The 21,827-nt window shown below is 46.1% G+C and overlaps 1 protein-coding gene across 3 annotated transcripts in view; it reads right to left on the bottom strand.

The window, feature by feature from the left end:
• Positions 1-21,827, bottom strand: part of GABRA5 (gamma-aminobutyric acid type A receptor subunit alpha5) — an 89,238-nt gene that overhangs the window by 55,073 nt on the left and 12,338 nt on the right. For all 3 annotated transcript variants that reach the window (XM_032175235.2, XM_032175236.2, XM_032175237.2), the window contains exons 4-6: positions 20,073-20,194; positions 17,828-17,895; positions 17,504-17,724 (exon numbers count right to left, since the gene is read on the bottom strand). In XM_032175235.2, coding sequence (XP_032031126.1) covers positions 17,504-17,724; positions 17,828-17,895; positions 20,073-20,194 — 411 coding nt within the window. The remainder of the gene's footprint in view (positions 1-17,503; positions 17,725-17,827; positions 17,896-20,072; positions 20,195-21,827) is intronic.

Here is a 21,827-nt window from a genome sequence, read left to right as displayed (position 1 = left end):
AACTATAAAAGAAGAAAAAAGGTCAGTAGTTGTCAGGGGTTCAGGGGAGAGAGGGATAAAAGCAAGCGGAGCAGAGAGGATTTTTAGAACAGCAAAAATACTCCTGTGATATCATAATGGTGAGTAAATGTCATTATAATTTTGTCTGAACACACAGAATGTATGCCACCAAGAGTGAACCCTAACGTAAAGTATGGACTTTGGGTAATAATGATGTGTCAATTTAGGTTCATCAGTTGTAACATATGTGCCACTCTGGTTGGGGATGTGTAAGGAGGGAAGCTATGCATGTGTAGGGACAGGCGTTTATGGAAAATCTCTGTACCATACTCTTAATTTGTCTGTAAACCTAAAACTGCTCCAGAAAGGAAATTATTTTAAAAATACATTCTTTAAAAACTGAGGGAATTTGTTGCTATAAGACTTGCCATATAATAAATGCCAAAGAATCCTTTAAGCAGAGATAAAAGGACACAAGAGGATAACTCAAAACCATATCAAGAACAGCAGTAACGGTAATGATGCAGGAAAATATAAAATCAGTATGATGATATTTTTGATTTGTAAACTAATTTTTATCCCATATGATTTTAAATATAAATGCATAAAATAATCATTGTAAATCTATGTTAATATACAATTACAAATCTATGTTATACAAACTATGTGTAAAGATACAATTTATGACAATAACAATGGGAGGACAGAGCTACTGGAGCAAAGTTTTTTATATATAACTGAAACTAAGTTGGTTTTAACCCAAACCAGATTGTTATAAATTTAGATGTTAATTTTAATCTGCAGGGTAACCACTAAGAGAATAATGTAAAAATATACAGTAAAAGAAATTACATGAAAAGTAAAGTGGTACACTAAAAAAATCAATTAAACACAAAGAAGGAAGAAACGGAAGAACTGTAGAACAAGAAATGAATAAGAAATATAGAAAGCAAATAGAAAGAAGGTAGAAAGTCCTTCCTTTCAGCAATTATATTAAATGTAAATGGACTAAATACTTCAATTAAAAGGCAGGTATTGGCAGAATCGATATAGATATATAAAATAATTCTTTATCATGTACAAGAGACTCATTTTAGTTCCAAAACCATAAAAAAGTCAAAAGTGAAAGGATGAAAACGGCATTCCATCAAAATCAAAACCAAAGAGAACTTTAAGACAAAATTTGTTGCAAGAGACAAAGATATTACATGATAATAAGTGGCTCTATTCAACAAAATGTATAGAAATTATAAACATACATGAAACTCAAAATGGAAACTCAAAAATATATCGGACAAAACTAACAGACTTCAGAGAAAAATACACTATTCTGTAATATCAGTTGGAGACCTCAATATCCCATTTTCAATAATGAGTAGACTATCTAGAGAGAACATTGACAAGAAGACTTTGACTATACTATAAAGCAACTGGACTTAACAGGCATATATAGAACACTCCATCCAACAAAAGCAGAATACACATTCTTCTCAAGCACACAGGGAGCATGCCCAGGATAGACAATCTGTTCAACTACAAAACAAATCTCATACTTTAAAAATCTAAAATTATACAAAGTATCTCTTCTGACCAAATGTAATGAAACTAGAAATCAATAACAGAAGGAAAATTGAAACATTCACAAATATGTGGAAATTAAACACATTTCTAAATAACAAATGGGTCAAAGAACAAATCATAAGAGAAATTTTAAAAATTTTGAGGCCAGGAATGGTGGCTTACACCTGTAATCCCAGCACTTTAAGAAGCCAAGGCAGGAGAATTGCTTGAAACCAGCAGTTCCTAACCAGCCCGGGCAATATAGCAAGACCCTGTCTCTACAAAAATAAAAGAAATTAGCTGGGCATGGTGGCATGTGCCTAACTACTTGGAAGGCTGAGGTGGGAGGATCACTTGAGCCCAGGAGTTCAGGCTGCACTGAGCTATGATGGCACCCTGTTCTTAAAAAAAGAAAAAAATGTTGAGATAAATGAAAACAAAAACCCAAGTTATCAATATTTATGGGACTAGCAAAAGCAGTGCTTGGAGTCACATTTGTAGCTCTGAATGCCTACATTAAAAAAAGAAAAAAGATTTGAACTGATAACTGAACTTTACACATTAAGGAACTAGAAAAAAAAAAGAGCACGCTAAGCCCAAAGGTAACTGAAAAAAGGAAATAAAGATTGGATAAATGAAATGGAGATGAGAAAGCCCTTAGCTTGTTGGGCTTACAGACAGGTCAGAGGGAATGCTGACTGGGGATGTGAAGGCCCACAGGGTCCCTGCCCACAGGTGCCAGTCTTCCATCCTACAGATGTTGCTGCTTTCAATCGCTGGATCTCCTCTTCCACAACTCTGAATGCCTCTGATAACCAATGAATACTTTGAGCTAATATTTATAATGCCATTTAAGCACTTTGTTTTAACAACCCAGACTCTTTCAAATGATGGCACCACATCCCCTCTCTGGGGAGTGGAGAGAAAGGGTGCTTGTTGAAGCGTGTGGGTGAGTGGATAGAAATTTGATGTATAAACTGACACTCAGAAGCCCACCTGAGGGCAGCCTCACTAGCATGACTGTACAGCATCCTCCACTATGCAAATATTTGGTTTACGTTTCCCATGGGCCTTGACTCACTGAGAGGAGGATTTGTTTTTCCATACTTGGAGACTTGACAGCAATTTTCCACCCATCTGCCAATCAGTAGCATTCTTCTCAATTTCTAAGAAAGTGATCTGACCCTAAATCTCTTCTTTCCAGTGCACGTTTCAGCGTGCTCCTTTTTCTACCATGGCAACTCATTTTATGTCAGTCTATCATTACCCCTAAGTGGCCAGGCAAATATTCTGGGACCATCTGGAGTTTCTGTGAATGCGGAAATGTTGCAGGTTGTTCTTGCCATCGTTTAAATTATTGAGCTCTGAGTTACCAGTCCCCAAGTGTCATGAACTTGGAAAAGGTGCATTATTTTTTAGAAAACAATGTGATAAAATGGGCACTAAAAAGCCCCTCCATGGGTCAGTTGCATCCCCAGGACACGGGATGTTCGACATGTGATGTTGACTGGTCTACTTCTTTTAAATTAGTGCAGCAAAGAATCAGAGACTTGTGATGGAGGAATTGACATGTAACAGGGAAAGTAACGAGAGGCATCTTGTTCCACCCTCTCTACGATTAAAAGACATTTGAATCCTGAAACTTTAAGTGTTGTCAAGGGGGAACTTGTACTCCTGTTGAGTTTGTAAAGAAATGGATTGACACCTTGAGTGTGAAGCTGATGCAGCATATCTGCCGAGTCAGGGCTCTTCATTTGCACAGCACTGGAGCTTCTGTAGTAGTCTGCTGGGGCTGCCATTACAAAGTACCTACAGGCTGGGTGGCTTAAACTACAGACATATATTTTCCCACAGTTCAGGAGGTAGAAGTCTGAGATCAAGGTGTCGGCAGGGATGGCTCCTTCTGAAGCCTCTGTGCTTGGCTTGCAGATGGCCGTCCTCTCCCGGTGTCCTCGCATGGTCTTCCTTCTGTGGGTGCCTGTGTCCTAATCTTCTCCTCATTGAATAAGGATCCAGTTATATTGGATGAGGGCCCTTCCTAATGAACTCAAATTCATTTAATTACTTCTTTAGAACCCCTTCTCCAAATGCAGCCACATTCTGACAACTGAGTGGTTAGGACTTAAGAATTTGGAAGCAACAAAGGCATGTCACATAGCTGCTTTGGCTGGTTAAAATTCACGCTCACGTATTCGCTATGATAATGGCAGTGAAGGGACCTCTCTTTCCATAGGTGCTGTCATAAATGTGTTGTAAATGTGTTTGTATCTAGAGATGTAAAAATCTACATCTCTACATCTCTAAGGTGCAGAGATTTTCTTCTCTACGTATTAATTTACACTGCTTAAATTCACATAATAAAACTTTTTGAAAACATACAGAAAAATAAATCACCTGACGAAATGAAGCAGTGATATAGATACTTGCTGAATCACTTTGGGCCAACTTGGTGATGACTGGGTTAACCACGTGGTAAATTAGCGTCCTTCTGGTGTTTAATTCACACTCATTACTACAGCAATTTCTTTTTTCCTTCATATACTCCCTCAACATCTTTAGGCCAGTGTGTATAATCACACTAGCAGTTCTCATTGTAAAAATAAACCTACCAACTCCTATTTTGGAGTACTATAAATTGAAATAATAAAATTATTGCAAAGCAGTAATTGCTTAACACATGGACCTGGTTAAATTAAAAGATGGAGAAAGTCTTGTGATTGTTTATTTCTAGTAAACATTATTTGTTCTTCCCCTAGAAAAATAAAAACAAATTTGGAAGCAACAGAATTCAGCCCATAGTAATATCCAATTAATTTTAATTTAATTAATTGAAACCCACTGGGTTTCTGGCCTGACAAATGATGGGAGAGAGACTGCCACAGACCATGAGTAAATGTACTCAAATTAGTTAAATCATGATTGTTGGTCAGAGAGATTTTAAAGCAGGGTTAAAACATTTAAATTTCTGAGAGAAATTATGTCCTATTTCATACACCTCTTTTGTAAAGCTATTTTTGGCTACTTTGCAGAGACACCAATAAGTGTTTCTTTGGAGACAACATGAACACACTTACACAAAGACACTTCAGAGCCCTTAAAAAGGAAGAAAATACATTCCAAATCATTGAAGACTCTGTATGATGTCGGGCAAAGGAGCGGTCAGAGGTTGCCCAGCAAGGGAATGACTGAAGGGTGGGAGCAATGGGCACTGATAACGGGGAGGAAGAATGTGCGACCACAGGGTGCAGGGAAGAGTGGAAGGGGATCCGGGCCACTGTGCATGGAGGCAGGGGGAGGCCGGTCCAGCTCTCGGGGAGACTCTGTACCCAGCATGGCCAACAGGAGCTAAATGAATATCTCTGGGCTGGGTGCTGTGAAAAAACTCCTTTTCACTTATATTTTCTTTTTCTTCTTCTTCTCTCTCTCTCTTTTTTTTTTTTTTTTTTTGCGGGGAGGGAGCCCCCCGCAGCCAAACCCGACGTCAAAGCCCCCCCTCTCCCCCCACCGCAACCCTCCACCTCCCGGGTTCAATCGATTCTCCTACCTCTGCTTCCCGAGTAGCTGGGATTACAGGCAAGTGTCACCACGCCCAGCTAGAGATGGGGTTTCACCCTGTTGGCCAGGATGGTCTCGATCTCCTGACCTCGTGATCCGCCAGCTTCAGCCACCCAAAGTGCTGGGATTACAGGCGTGAACCATGGCGCCCAGCCTCATTTATATTTTCAACAAGACTAGAAGACAGGTACTATTTCTATTCCATAAGGCATGAAGCAGTTAGATAACTTCTCCCAAGTCACACTGTTAGTGGCGAAGTTAGGATTGCAACCCAAGCAGAATAGTGGCAGAGCCTGCACAGACACAGAAGTGGAATTACAAATGTCCAAGGTAGTCCACAAGCTACAAATCCTTAACATGGTAAGTCTGGGTGGTCTTTTACGTTGGTCCTGGCATCCATATTCTGAAGGAATAATATTAATAGGAGAATCTGGCAACAAGGAACCAGCTGTGGCAGGGGCAGCCATCCATGAGGTGGAGGGCCTAAAGGGGGCGGCAGGTGGGGGTAGGACGTGGTGGGCGACCTGCAGCAGTAGCCAGGGGCTAAAAACGAAGGGCTTGTGCCCCCAGGTAGAGAAAGAATGAAAAGGAACCATCCATACATAAAACCAGCTGGTTAGCAGAGAACCAGGCAGCAGCTCCTGTTTGAGAAGAGCTCTGGGCTCAGTTTCAGACCCCAGCCGGATGCCTAAGAGGGGGCGCCCAAGGAGCCACCGAGAATGAAATCAGGGCTTGGGTGTGCTTTAAACCGTGTCAGAAAATAGAATAGACAGAAATCGGACCCACGGAAACAAATGAATTTACAGAGAAGATACTCAAGACGGAGATGGAAGACAAAAACATTGGAGGAACCACATACTCTGCGGCCGGACTGTGCCTATGGATCCGCGGGGCTTCGGAAAGGTCCCAGAACTGAGTTCCATCACCTGCAAAATAGGGACCCCTCCTCCGGTGAGCGCACAACACACCGCCAGGCGCTACACATAACATCATTCCCAGAGCCAGGACCAGAGAATACAGGAAATCAAAGGCTCATGCAGCCGAGAATGACGAAGGCCAACGGATTCCCATGAAGGAAACTGAGGGGAAACTTTTGACCAGGAGAAGAAGCCTGACATCATGGGACCAGCTCTTACAAGTAGGTGACAAAGAACAGCCATTGACGCCACAGAAATGGCAAACTGTGTGTGTGGAAGAGGCACAGGCAAGAGCCCGGGGAGAAGGAGGGGCCCGGGATCGTTCCGGGAGCGCTGCCCGCACCATGTCACCCGGGGCCCCACTGGCTGCCCGAGAGGCCGGCAGTGAGAACCGACGCTGGGTGCAGGCGCAGTCTGTTAAGGGGTGGCCCCAGGACGCACACCGGCCTCTCTGGAGTTTAGGTTTGGGTTGCTATTCTGGCCTGAAGAAGGAAAAGCATCCCGAGGGAAGTGTAGTGGATACGCGGGAATACGCTTCCCTCCCAGAAGGCTTCCGTTTCCACGTTTGTCCAAGTGAAGGCTGGGCTGCTCGCGGAGTCCGGGCCCAGGTCCGGCGCCGTCTGGGCAGGGCTTCTGCCCCGGCCGCCGCGCTCCAGCCTCCGGCCCTTGGCTTTCTCAGGGCAAAGGGCGTCTGGGGAGCACAGGGGGCGCGCGGAGAGAACTGCCTCTCCTCTCCAGTCCTCGCCTAACACTCCCGGAGGCCCAAAGAAACAGTAACCAGCCTTCAAGCAAGAGTCCTTGGAATCTGTCCCCGGCCACCTTTGAGGTCTGATTTCCTGCTGCCCCTTGATCGGCTGCTGCCGCCCCGCGCGCACACACAGGTATCACACCTTGCACTCCGACGCCCCGGTCCACGCTGCTGCCCACGCGGGTCCCCGGGCCCAGCCACTCTACCTTCGCAGCTCGAGCTCACCCCAGACTCCGTGTCCACCGCCTGGTCGCCGGGCCCTGCTCCCCGCACCCCCAGAGTCAGCTCCTCGCCCACTCCTCTGCCCCCAGATCCGCCTGTCTCCCCGGCGCCACTCCAGGGTGAACAGGCCCTGGGCTCCGCAGACAGGGCTCAGTGAAACTGTGAGTGGTAGAAAGGGAAGGGCGAGCAGGAAGGACACGAGGCACAGAGGAAGGGGAGCCCAAGGCAGCCGGACCTGCCGCAGTCCTCCCCACCGCTGCTCGCTCCAGATCCACACGCAGGAGGGAGGTCAAGGCCCAGGCCCTGCCCTGCTCATAAAGAACTTAACAAAGAGACCTGAGTAGGGGTAGGCACACACACGCCACACACCATACACACCACTCACACACCGTACTATACACACACACACGCCACACACACACCACACACCACACACACACCGTACGCACACACACCATAACAAAAACACCATACACAACCCACATACCATCCCAACACCACACACACACAACAAGATCATACGCTCACACCATACACACACAAAACACACTATACACACACGCCACACACCACATACACACCCCACACACGCCACACACCATACACATACAAACACACCATAGGCACACACACTAGACACACACATGCCACACACCATACACCCCCAAACACGCCACACAGCATACACACACAAGACACACCACACTCCATACATACAAGCACACCATACACACAACACACTACACACACACGCCACGCACTATACACCCCCCACGTGCACCACACACCATACAGACTCACCACACACACTCACGCATCCATATACACTCACGCATCCATACACACATCACACACATACTACAACCTCATACACACACACACCACACATACCCATACACACCCACACACCCACGCACTAACCTGTCCTCCCCACACAACTTGCTCAGAGGAGCCTCCGGAAGCCGCCCGGACCTCTCCCGCCCCAAGGGGCCCTTCAGATGATTCCAACCCATGATCGTCTTCTCCACGTGTGAATGCTAACGGACAATAACAGCCCCTCTGCTCGGACCTTATTAATATTGCTTGAAGCAATGCAGAAAACTTGAGATCCTATTGAGAAGAAAACTAATTTCAATAATAAAACTTTAGATTAGCAATGCATATTAGTTTCCTGCTAGACGTCACGGTTTATTTGATCATTCAGACTTCCAAAATGCTCTAGAAAAATTGCCTCCGTTAAAACATTGTAGCATAAATACTCTAACTTGCTTCGAAATATTTTAAAGCTTCCCTGTGTCCGCGGACTCGCAGGTCATGTGTGCGCGGCCGGGGAAGGCAGCCCCCCACTGCGGGGCCCCGGGGCGCGGGCTGGGTAGGGCCCGGAGAAGGGCGCCTGGGGCTGCCACGGGGCTGCATTTCCCCGGGGCTGGGTGACGCCGCTGTCCACACTGCCCGCCAGCGCGGAAGCCATCGTTCACAGTCGGCTACCCACTGCTGGGAATGTGGCTGGCACGACGGGGGACCTGGATTATTAATGTTTTTCGACCTTAATTTTAAAGTGTGATAAATGTCTAGTCACCGTTTCAGACAGTGCAAATCATAGGAGTGAAGACCACAAAAACTCCGGATTCCGGGCCAACCGGGAAACACTTTGGACACGGAGGCCTCTGCCAAGTCTTCCTTCTCCAGCAGCATGGGGCATACGCCTAACTATTCTCAGGGTAAACATGGAAATCCTAATGGCATCAGCCTCACGCCTGCCAAGCGGTGGCTGCTCCGAATTTTCTACCACCCGGTGCGCTTGGCCGACGTTTTTGGGGCATTTGCGCTCAAGGCCAGACAGCGTGCAGATAAGACCATCAGTTTCGGCCTGCTGAAAGGACCACCGTCCGAGCTGAAATGAGCAGAGCGGGTCACTCGGCTCACTTTTCTCCGCTGGCCGGGAGGGGAGGGATGCCTGCAGCAGCACTGTGGCCCTGACTCGGGGCTCTGGTGTCTGGAAGCGCGGTGGTGGGTGCAGGCTGGCTGCGCACTAGGGAGGACCTGGGGCTGAGCGCAGGCTCCCTGCCTCTGAGCAACCTCAAGGGCCGCGCAGACCCGCCAAGCGGCTCGGGAACACTCTGCAGACATGAAGCACTTTGTCTTCCCTGAACGTGCTTGGGTGGATCCGGGGCTTTAACGGGGCTCTAGAACGCCCTCCTGTCAGTCTTCCCCTCGATGCACGAGGCCACGGCGCCACCTCGTGGACATTATTTTCAGTCCCCATGGCTGAATAGCGCGCATAGCTAACTTCCTGTTGCATGCTTGATATATATTCTATCTATGAAAACAGGGAGAGGCCAGGAGGTTTGGCACTTGGACATTATCGATGGGTTAATTGCCATGTAATCATTTTTACCTGTTTCATTTATCTCATCTGTGAAGGGCGATAAAGATACTACCAAATGTTAGGGTGTTATGCAGTTTAAATGGGTTTATATTTCTGAAGCTCTGGTTCCTCTCTCACTAGGATGAGGATGTCTGCAGCCTTTGTGGGGTCAGGACCTAAGAAAGCAAATATGTGCTGGAGATGGTCCATTTGCAAAGGGTGATGTGGTCCTGTGTGAGATGTGTGCCCGCCAGTCCAAAGCATGGCCTGGCCAGACAGAACTGCCTGCAGTGGCTGCAGACTGATGGCCTCCTCAACAGGCCCAGAATATGTCTGGTCACGTTTTCAAACCAAATATGCAAGAAATGTGTGCTGAAATGTCCTTATTTGTATGCTGCAAGTACAATTTTTGCAAAAATAAATCTGACTCTTTATTAAACTGGCAGAAACCTAAGCACAGAACATGTCTGTGAACAAGACATTCTCTGGATCTCTTTCCAAGTCCCTCATACTAGAGTCTGGGTGGTGAGATGGCCTCATTTAGGAAAAGGAGATCTCATTCATTCCATTATGGTTCATTCATTCACAAGCACACATAAGTTCCTCCTGAGCGCCCAGTGCCAGGATGACAGGGAGTATATGGAATTACACAGGACACTTGTATCATACATGTGTCATACATGATTGAGACATATATGTCCAAAAGACGCTCTGCGGGGAACACAGAACTTCAGCTGGGAAGTCAAAGGCAGTGGGGCCACAGCAGGCTGGTGCGAAGCCTCTGTCTTCAGTGACTGAGGACATGAGGGATGGTGTGGGTGCGTGCCTACGGGGAGATCGGCAGGACCAGACAGAGGAAAGGGCAGTGGTGTCCCAGGCAGGCTCCGTGTCTCCAATCTTGGGAACAAGGCTCTATTCAAGTTAAATCAGGACAAGGGAGCTCTGTGAGGCATGTCCCAAAGGGGAAAAAAAAATTGAAGTGACTACAAATCTTGAGATGAATAACTGTTATGTATGGTTTTTAATGGACTGGCTAATTGGATCTCATGTAGCAAAATGGGCAGAAATTTCAGTTCATTTTTATATATAAGGTGCCAGAGAGGAAGTAATAGATGGTCTCTACTCTCACTGTCGATGGAAGTGAAACTGGTACTATTTTTCTAGAGAACAGTTTGAAAATTTGTATTAATATCAAAAATTTATGCTTTGTCCAATTCCTGGGATTTGTTCAAAGTATATATGTAGGTGCTTGGACCAGAATGTTATCACAGAGAAAAAAAATAGATGTATCATGAATTTTTTACAGAAATCACATAAACACAGGATAACCACATGATGGGATGTGCTATATCACAAAGTTTCAAAACAAGGTTGAATGACATAGGAAAATGTTTTCAATGCTGTATATTTTAAAATTGTAAAGCTATTCACAAAAGTTTTCAGTGAACGAGGCCACTCAAAAACTGTAGGCGACTATGTGCACATACACACAGACATACATGTACGTATTCATGTATGTCTATACGCAGAGACACATAAACATGATACACACCAAAATATTAACAGTGATTCTCTTTGGTCTTGGTGTTATCATAACCATATTCCACACTTTGTAATTTTCTATGTTTTACAAATTTTTAAATCATATTTTGATTCTTGCCAATATAAAATGTGTTACCTTAGAAATTGCAAGTCAGCCAATACATCTGGTTTCATGAAAGGAGCTTTGAACTTGACACTTTGAACTTGACCATGTATAGCTATGCATGCTTGTACATATATACAAATACATCTCAGTGTCTAGTTCAAAACTTCCAGATAGATATGTATCCAAGTTACCTATTAATGCTATTTGATAATGACTACCAATCATGAAGCAAAAATGTGACAATGCTGCCTCCAAGTGGTCATTCAAGGAATATGTGTATTTACTAGTCGTTTTCAAATAAGAACGAAACAGACTCTGCAGCTAGCTATACTGCATTGGAAAAGAGAAAAACCAAAACCAACCAACCAACCAGAAAAAAAAAAAAAAGACAGTGGCTCTAGGAGATTAAAGTATAATTTCCAAGGACTCATGACTACTAAATCACAGTCAGGACCTGAATTTAAGTCAGCCTAACTCCAAAGTCCACAATCTTTTCACTACATCATATTTCCCCAATTCATGAATTAAGCAGTGGTTTCCACTCATGGGGAAAATCTAAACGGAGTGTAAGCAATCATCAAAATATGTCTTCCTTAAAGTAAAAACAGCACAGGGAAATACATAGTGTGCAAAAGAGATGATGCAGAGCGGTATTCAGTGACTGTCTAGTGTTATTTTACTCGGTGCAGCATATCTACTACAATGTAAAAATGTCAACATTCTACAATGTTTGCCCAGATCTTTCTATTAAACAGGCACGGGCAAGTGACTTTGGGTGGAGCAGCGGCCAGGTTCTCTGAGCCAGGCAGAACCACGTGGTGCAGGCAGAGCCAGCCTTCTGGGGACTCCCTCCTTGCCTGTTGCAGTCACAAGAGCATATGGCAGGGACTTGCTCTCCTGCCAGGGGCCCAAAGACCAGGGGGACATTCCCTAAGGTGACCCTCACTGTGTGTTCTCACTTAAGTTGGCACTTTTAGAAGATGTGAGAAGATGGCAGATGAAAGGGAGCCATTGCCTCCCAACTCACTTGGTTATTATCTCTATATGCTCTTTATAACTTACATAATGGTGTATGTATGTCAGATCTGGTGTGGTCTCTGAGACAGGTGGCCACCCTGTACTTTAGGCACTTATCTGGAGGGGAGTAGGGACCTGCTGCTACGCAATGATAACCAAAAGCTCTACCTCCCCTCACCCAAGAAAACAATTAAGGGACGGTCATCCATCTGGACCCTAGATGACCTTGGGCCAGTCCCTGGGTTCAACTCCCCTAACCTCTCCAGCCCTGCAAAGGAAGGCTTGGCGGGGAGGAACTGCTCTGAGCTTCCTTGGAGTGACCTGACTGCCCTGCCTAATGGTGGAAGCCTAACTCTGGGCATGGTTCTGTAAAATGGCTCCCTCCATTTGCTGAAAAATGGTCCTCAAAGAAATTGTCAGTACTTTATAGGCAGCCTCTTGAGGACGCAACAGGAGATGTTTGCTGCTCTCTTTGGGCTGATTCTCAGAAGCTACTGAATTTCACTTGTAAAATTCAGTGAATGCATGACCCACTCGTGGTAGGAAGTTCTTCAGAGCCAACATCATGGATAAGTTCCAGAAAAATGCCTCAGGCTCACTGCCAGACATTTGGGGAGCAAACAGCATACATTCCCTTAGCTTTTTTTGAATCTCTTATGTAAAGAATTCTAGCTCGCTCAATTGTGTGTAACTCTGAATACCAATTTAAAGGAATTCAGAAACATGGCAGGGATTTCTCATTAAAAAATCTTATTCAATACAGTTAACCGTAATTTATGTATATTTTCAAAAAGGTAGAAGAGAGGGTTTTGAATGTTTACAACACAAAGAAATGGTACATGTTTGAGTTGACGGATATGCTGATCACCCTGATTTGATCATTATACACTGAATACACGTATCAGTCTGTATTTCATCTAGATGTACAATTATTATGGGTCAACTAAAAATAAAAGGGAATTTAAAAATATATATATTTAAGTACAATAACCTGTATGGAGTCACTTTTAAGAAAATGGTAACTGAACTCCTGCAAACATTTCTAGATGTTTGTCTAAGGTTAAAAGGGCATCATGGGGGCTGGGTGCAGTGGCTCACACCTGTAATCCCAGCACTTTGGGAGGCCGAGGCAGGTGGAGGCCGAGGCTGAGGTTAGGAGCTCAAGATCAGCCTGGCCAATATGGTGAAACCCCATCTCTAATTTAAAAGTACAAAAATTAGCCGGGCATGGTAGCAAGCACCTGTAATCCCAGCCACTTGGGAGGCTGAGGCAGGAGAATCACTTGAATCCGGGAGGCGGAGGTTGCAGTGAGCCAAGATCACGCCACTGCCCTCCAGCCTGGATGACAGAGCAAAACTCTGTCTCAAAAATAAATAAATAAATAAATAAAAGGCATCATGGAAACCTAGTTTGTTCTACACTTTCATGTTTTGTCTTTTTACTTAGGTCCAACATCTGAAAAAAATTAAAGATGCATTTTTATTTGAAAAATTTACCAGGTTTTAATATTTCTTCCAATGTTTGGTATCATAAGTAATATAATAGACACTTTTGTGCATAAAGCTTATTCCATAGTCCTAATTTTTTTTTTTTTTTTTTTTTGAGACGGAGTCTTGCTCTGTCACCCAGGCTGGAGTGCAGTGGTGCGATCTCGGCTCACTGCAAGCTCCGCCTCCCGGGTTCACGCCGTTCTCCTGCCTCAGCCTCTCCGAGTAGCTGGGACTACAGGCGCCCGCCACCACGGCCGGCTAATTTTTTTGTATTTTCAGTAGAGACGGGGTTTCACCATGTTAGCCAGGATGGTCTCAATCTCCTGACCTCGTGATCCGCCCGCCTCGGCCTCCCAAAGTGCTGGGATTACAGGCGTGAGCCACCGCGCCCGGCCTCCATAGTCCTAATTATTTCCTTGAGGTGGATACTATGTTGGAATGACTGGATCAAAGTATACCATCGGCTTTCCATGGCTTGACAGTGTGGCGTCTTCCCGACCAGAGGGACCCTGGCACTGAAGTGCTCAACCACGGGGTGATTCGTGCTTTAGTGATTCCTATTTCACCAGTAGTTTGCACAGCTATTTCACCAGCTTTGCTAAATCAATAGGTAAAACTGCTGTAGCATTCTAGCTATAGCTCTATCACATTAAAATTCATAACACTTGGAAGTGGAACTATTTCCACTTTCCAAATGTTGTATATGACTGAAAAAGAAAACTCATTATCAACCTTGCAGCTCATTAGCAGACTCTTCCTCCGCACAAACAGCCACTAATTACCACTGGCAAGTCGCTCTGATTCTCACCTCTCCTTGGCTCCCTTCTGGGCATGACACTCCCAAAAAGCCACTCTCAATCTAATGATGCTGTGTCCCTCGAATTTTCAAATGTGGTGGATTAAACAAGAACATTGCTCAGAACTGAGCTCAAATTCCTGTAACCTCCTCACTAGCTGTATGATCCTGGGCTGGTTACCAAACACCCCTAATTCCTACTCTCTCTGTTCATTATGGTCACAGTGTCACCTGGCTGGCAGGGCTGTCTGAGGGCTGAAGGACGCTGTGTCTGTGAAGTCGCCTGCTATACAGACTTAGTAGGCGGCCCCATTCCTGCCTCCACCCCTTGTAAGGAGTGACACTAACTCCCCATCCCATTCAGGCAACAATGCTTCAGAGGAGAGAGTGTGTCCCATTGTCTTCTAGAATTAAAACTGCATACCTTGGCTGGGCACGGTGGCTCACGCCTGTAATCCCAGCACTTTGGGAGGCCGAGGCCAATGGATCACCTGAGGTCAAGAGATCAAGACCAGCCTGGCCAGTGTAGTGAAACCCCCTCCCTACTAAAAATACAAAAATTAGCCGGGTGTGGTGGCACATGCCTGTAATCCCAGCTACTTGGGAGGCTGAGGCAAGAGAATCGCTCGAACCCGGGAGGCGGAGGTTGCAGTGAGCTGAGATTGCACCATTGTACTCCAGCCTGACAATGTGACAGAGTGAGACTCCATCTCAAAAACAACAACAACAAACTGCATATATGTCATACACCTTTCAGGCTTTGGACCCAAAGATTAAATTAAGATTAGATTTAATTAGGATGAGAGTCAAGATCACTAGTCCGACGAAGACCGGGAGTGTATTTTCATTCCATGAGCAGAACACAGGTATCCCCACAGTAACCAAATCCAGCATTCCTCCCAGCCATACGTGAACCCCTACACATCCTCCAACACCTCGGCCTCTGTCTCCACACCTGCTGTCTACACACAGGGCTGAGACTGAATTCGCTTCTCTCCAAACCCTTCCTTTTTCAATGGACTGATGGCTAAGGACTTATTCTCAACCCTTGAAATATTTCTCAGGTTTTCAACAAACCTCTCTACATCAACAAGGTAATGTCCAAGGACACTGATGCTCAAAACTCACATCTCCATCTATGGGCAAACACGTTCAAGATCAATGCGAGGAAAGGCCAAGATGTGTGTGCGAGGCTCACTCATCACAGCTCCTTATTGGGCTGTTACCAGGACAGTCCTGCTGTCAAATAGATTTGGAACTGTGAGACAAGGTAACAAATGTGAGAGAAGCCACCTTTGCTCATTTCCACCTGCCAGCATCATTTCACAAAGCCCCTGATTGTGTCTCCAGAAAGATGCTTTGAAGCTCAAACAGGATAGAGCTCACGCCCCCCACATCTCTTGCCTGAGTCACTACATTATTTTTTTGTTTCTTTTTTTTTTGAGACAGAGTCTCACTCTGTCGCCCAGGCTGGAGTGCAGTGGCACCATCTCGGCTCACTGCAGGCTCCGCCTCCCGGGTTCACGCCATTCTCCTGCCTCAGCCTCCTGAGTAGCTGGGACTACAGGCGCCCGCCACCACGCCCGGCTAATTTTTTGTATTTTTTTTAGTAGCGACGGGGTTTCACCGTGTTAGCTAGGATGGTCTCGATCACCTGCCCTCATGATCCTCCCGCCTCAGCCTCCCAAAGTGCTGGGATTACAGGCGTGAGCCACCGCGCCCGGCCCTGAGTCACAACATTCTTCACAAGATAAGAGCACCAGTCCTTGCCTTTTCCTACACAGAAGGTAGGGTCTGAGGGGATTAGTGATTATGCCTCGGCAAACCATAACCAAATGTACTCTTGCACCCAAGCTGTGATGAGATGTTGCACAGGCTGGTTATCCACCACGTGCGCACAGCAGCACGATGAAACGCGGCGCGGAGCCGTTGGTAAACCCTCTCCAAAGGGCGGCTCCCAGGCTACAGGCCTCAGTCTGCCGTCCCTTGTAAGACTTCTGAACAAAATTAACTTTAGTTCTTTAAAAGCTTGATTTTTCCTCCCTTTAATCAACAGGACACAGTGTGTCAGAGTATTCACCAGAACACATACTAGGAAACACAGATCCTCCAAAGATGAGAGCATCAATATTAGTTTCCACTATGATTACTCTCTTAAATACAAAGTTTACTGTGAAAAATTGTAGCAAGATAGAGAAATTCCAATACCTACGCGAAAGGAATGTGCTTCCTTTTTTTAACTTGACTTTACTACTGTTTTTTTCAATTTAAAAAATATTTTCTGAAGCCTACATCTGTAAACCCACTTTGGAAACTTTGAAAAACTCTAAAGGAGTCTTTCTCATTGATTAATTTATTGATTTATCCAAGGCAATGAATAATTCAAACTTTTAAAAATGACCAACCGTCCATTTAAATTATAAATACTAAAACTTAACCTCAACATTGGAATGTTATCCAAGCGTGTGAGAAATGGGCTTTTAAAACTTCCAAAGGCTACACAATTGCAACAAAAGAAAATAAAAAATTCCCTTTTTTTTTTTTCTTTTTTCGAGACGGGATCTCACTCTGTCACCCAGGCTGGAGCAGAGCGCAGTGGTACAATCGTGGCTCACTGCAACCTCAAACTCTTGGTCTCAAGCGATCCTCCCACCTCAACCTCCCAAGTAGCTAGGACCACAGGTGCATGCCTCCTCGCCTGGGTGATTTTTTTTTGGGTAGAAACAGGGTCTCGCTATGTTGCCCAGGCTAATCTCAAACTTCTGGCCTCAAGCAATCCTCCCACCTCAGCCTCCCAGAATGTTGCGATTGCAGGTGTACAGGCATGAGCCACCACGCCCAGTCCTCCTTAGATGTTTAAGTTTTATATAATAATTTTTCCCTATCTGACATTACCCGGGCCATGGTTCTAAAGATGCTCTTGAGCTTGAACCTAATAAACGAGTCCAAATGACAAACGGCCACGGACCTATGGCAGCCCAGGGAAAGAACGTGCAAGAGCGCTGGTGTGGGCAGATGGCAAGGGGAAACCCCCAGCACACAGGCGCTGCCGTCTCAGACCTGTGGTCAGAACAGCTCGGCGGCGCGGCTCTTGCGGCTCTTGCGGCTCTTGCGGCGGGATGGGCAGCCGCGCCTGCCCCGCACCGTCCCTCTGCCCCGCCCGCCCCCGCCCGGCGCTCACCGCATGGTGTAGAGCAGGGTGCCGTCGTCCTCCAGCCGCAGCAGCTTGTTGGGCGTGGTCATGTTGTGCGCGATGGACTTCTTCCCGTTGTGGAAGAACGTGTCTGGGGTCCAGATCTTGCTGGCAAGGAGGTTGTTGAGAGGGAGGCGCTGCATGGGCCCCTTAAACCGAAGCCTTTCATCTTTCCAGCTTTGTCGGAAAAACACGTCTATGGTGTACTCCTAGTGCAAAGGAAGGCACGAGGCAGTCAGAGGGCACGGGGCCTGGGCTGGGGCCTGCGGCGCGGAGTAAGAATTCTCTGCCCAGCCATGCCCCGGGACCTACCATTTCCGTGTCGGACACCGGGCCAAAGCTGGTGACGTAGATGTCGGTCCTCACCTGAGTGATGCGCTCTGAAACACAGACACAGGTCCCTCGGCTGCACCGACTCATCCTGCGCGTCTGTCACACCCTCGTGCTCTCAGTCCATTAATCAGGGTCACCCTCTGCACCCGGGGGCTTTTGCAGTGCGTTTGGTAAATTTGGAGGACTTGACAATTACCAGATGAAATCAAGCTGCTCCCCACTATACCACGAAATGAAATTCCCATCATACAGAACACAGCTTGGCGCTCCTCCTCCTTCTGGGGAGCAGTCCTGGAAAGACCTGGGCTGAGGCCTCACTGTGGGGCCTTGGGGTTTTGCAAACACCTGAGCTTCCATTTCCTCCTCTGTAAACCTGGAACAATGATGCCAGCCTGGCAGCGCAGAGCCATGCCGTCGCCATAGAGAGGGGCTTTAAAAAGGGTCAGACAATTCAGGATGAGGGGAGCTGACTTTCCAATCAAAGCTGGAGGTCCTGGGTGGTCTCCAGGAAAGGATGTTGAGAATGCGCCCAGTGCGCCCTGAGACAGGAAGGAAGACCCACTTCTCCTTACGTAGTGTTTCGAATTGTTATTATAGAAAGCCCTATCATGGGAGACTGTGATTTCAAACAAAATTATTGGAAATAGGTAAAGCGATAAAAGTGGCTAATAATATTTGGGGGAAAACCTGTGTAGTTCCCTGGGCGCTACCAGGGCCCTGTAAGTCCCCGTGGTCATGAGTAGGAAGCAATTCAAAGTGCAGCCCAGCCCACACCAAGTAACTTCCAGCCGCACTGTGGGCCTGCCTCTCCAGCAGCTCGCGCTGTGATGATCGTCTGTCTGCATGGCGTGCATCTGTGCGTGGGCAGGTGTCTGTGTGATGCTGTGTGTTGTATGATGCAGTGTGCCTGTCTCCTCACTGAGATGCCAGCCCCAGCAGGGCGGACCCGGAGGCTTTCCATGGTATCCTCCTACTCTGCAGGACTGGAAGGCAGAGAGGATGAGAGAATACCACAAGCACTGACGGCAGCTTAGGGCTCCTGTAGATGCTCTGACCCTTCTGAGTGTGTTCAAGGGACTGGACTGCTGGGCACACAGGGCAAGGAACATAATTCAGAGGGCAGAGTAAGAGACTGTGAAGGAGCCTGTGGCCAAAAGGCAGAGAGTGGCAACTCATGCTTTAAGTGGATCTCCCTGTTAAAAATGCAAATACTAGGCGGGGCACTGTGGCTCACGCCTGTAATCCCAGCACTTTGGGAGGCCAAGGTGGGTGGATCGCCTGCGGCCTGGAGTTTGAGACCAGCCTGGCCAACATGGTGAAACTCCATCTCTACTAAAAACACAAAAATCAGCTGGGCGTGGTGGTGTGCACCTGTAATCCCAGCTACTCTGGAGGCTGAGGCAGGAGAATCACTGAAACCTGGGAGGCAGAGGTTGCAGTGAGCCGAGATCATGGCATTGCACTCCAGCCTGGGCAACAAGAGTGAAACTCCATCTCAAATAAAAAAAAAAAAATGCAAATACTAGAGAACTAAATTTTTTCCTCCAAGAATGTATTCACTGGAAAGTGTCTACCTCACCTAACCCAACAAGTTCAGACTCCACATCTAAACTGTAGAGCCAAGGGGATTGCACGTACCTGGAAGCTGCACACAGTTCTTAGCACAACAATGAAGCTGTGCCAGGTGCGCCCTTCAAGAACAATCTACATCAGTTCATTTTTATTGAATTCCATAAAGTCAAAGTAAATACTAGAACTATGGCCATAGGGAAGCATTAAATGCATAACCCATAAAGATATAAAGGATGACTGCATTCCACAGTGGATTTCTGAAAAGGACTCGCATAGATACAAGACTATGAGATTGATTTTATATTATTTCTTAACATAGTGTAATCTCAGCTTTAGTAACACCTAAAAGCTGGTTCCTCCTTAAGTTAACGAGACTAGACATAAAGATTATCTGGGAAGAGGGGATTTTGCAAAGATGCTTTGGAGAGACCACTTCCCCCAGCTTCTTCCACCTAGAAATAACAAAGGATCTTGCGTCTAGAAAATAACAAAGGATGAATGATTCTTGGCAAGAGTGGAACAGCCATCATACCAAAATCCTGGCAGGGAAGCTCTTTTAGGAATTGTTAGAATCAGCGCAAACACAAGCTTGAGACGAGACGTAAGCCCTTCCCGGATCCTTGCTGCGCTCAGCTGAGGAGAGCACACTCACCTCCCAGCCCGGGCCGAAGTCTGTTGTCGTAGCCATCCAAGAGCCCGTCCAAGATCCTGGTAAATATCGTGATGTTGTCATTGGTCTCATCTTTCACTGAACTGGTTGGCATCTGTGAAAAGCTTTCAAAAAGAGAAACAAGAGGAAGCGTTAAAACATATTATTTCTTACAAATTCTTCTCAAGATACAGAAACCAGGGAGTCACGTGGAGGCTTGTCTCCTGAGACAAGGATCTGAGAACACAGCTCCCATACTGCCTAGGGGATTGTTTGGCCTCGACACACCTCAGTTCTCCAACATCCAAGGATACTCTGCTTGGGGCTAGTTATCCAACCACCTAACCTGAGGCTCAAAGTCTATCATTCTGTGATTCTAAGGAGCTGGTTTATGTCAATATTTTAGCCATTTTTAACAACCAATTAGCCACTGTGCATGGACTGGAAGAGCCTAATCCACTCACAGAGGATTTCAGAAGTTTGGTTTAAACACACAAAAACCAAGTTCTCGTATTGCTAGAGTCCCCTGAACCGGGGGCTGGGGCGTGGAGGGGACGCTGAGAAACTTTCCGAGGTTGCTGTTTCCAAACCTCACTGCATCCTTAGTTGGACTGGGAGCATTTGTGCTGTGAATAATATGCCAGGATTGGAGAGTGAGTGACAGATAGGATGGAGTCTGTGTCATCTCTGGGGCCCTGCCCCTTCAGTGTGCGAGCTCACAGCACATTCTCTAGGACCCAGCGTCACCCAATAAACCCTCAAGAAGAGTGGGCTGAGCCTCAGGGAAGACATAAGAACATTTTTTGTTTGTTCAATCAAGTTACCCAGATTCCAAAAGCTTATGTAGTATGAGCAGAACAAAACTAGAAACTGCCTTAGCAGATCTAGATAAACTGAGGATGGTATCTGGGGGGACAGAGAGGCCACATGCCCAGAAGACAGCCCCACAGCTGAAGAGAATGGATCCCACCTCAGGTTTCTACAGCTGCTTTCAGATGTGCAAATAGCAACTGCTTTTGAATTACTGAGCACTTGACTGCAAATTTGGCTTCAAGGGGACTTACCAAACTGAAAGCCAGCTGTGGTTCCCAAGAAGGGAGCGCCCTGGGCACTTGGGAGAAGAATATGTGATTCCTGGTACTTCCCTGAAGTGCCCGGCTGTGGGGCCCTAGCTCTGCTTAAAGTGTTTTCTCACCCATGAAAAGGCTGAAATCAGAGCTGAGAGCCACCAGCCATGGAGAGATGCTGAGGTCAGAATCGATGCAGGCCTGCTCCACCCTGTTCTTAAAAGTCAGTCATTTTCATTGATTGCATCTAAGAGATCAATTCTTTGCTGGCTCTAAAGCTATTCCCTTTTGAATAGAATAAAAGAATAAAGAATAAAAGAATAATGCTCTTTTGATCTAATTTTCACATCACCATAAAAATGCATATACTTGAAGCTCTAACAAGCTAAAATTCATTCCTGTTAGTATGGAGCCCACAGACGTATACTTTTTTAACTCTGTGATTTCATATTTAAAAACATTAAATTCCCCTTTCTCCAACATCCATGGTAGTTGCACACTTCGGAAAGACAAAGCACTAAGCCTAGCATAGCTCCTCCCAGTGAACAGCCTGCTTCTTCAGGGTTTTGCGGGAGGAAAAAAGAAGGTTATATTTTGTACCTGCTCAGTTGTGTAACTATTTATCAAACCAGATCTGGCCTCATGATGCACTTCTCATGGACTTCATAATTGTCATCGAGTTTGCAACTCA

This window comes from Hylobates moloch, unplaced genomic scaffold, assembly GCF_009828535.3.
Source record: "Hylobates moloch isolate HMO894 unplaced genomic scaffold, HMol_V3 SCAFFOLD_14, whole genome shotgun sequence".
Lineage (NCBI taxonomy): Eukaryota > Metazoa > Chordata > Mammalia > Primates > Hylobatidae > Hylobates > Hylobates moloch.
The sequence above is the reverse complement of the archived record's forward strand: the minus strand, read 5'-3'. Positions and strand labels throughout refer to the sequence as shown.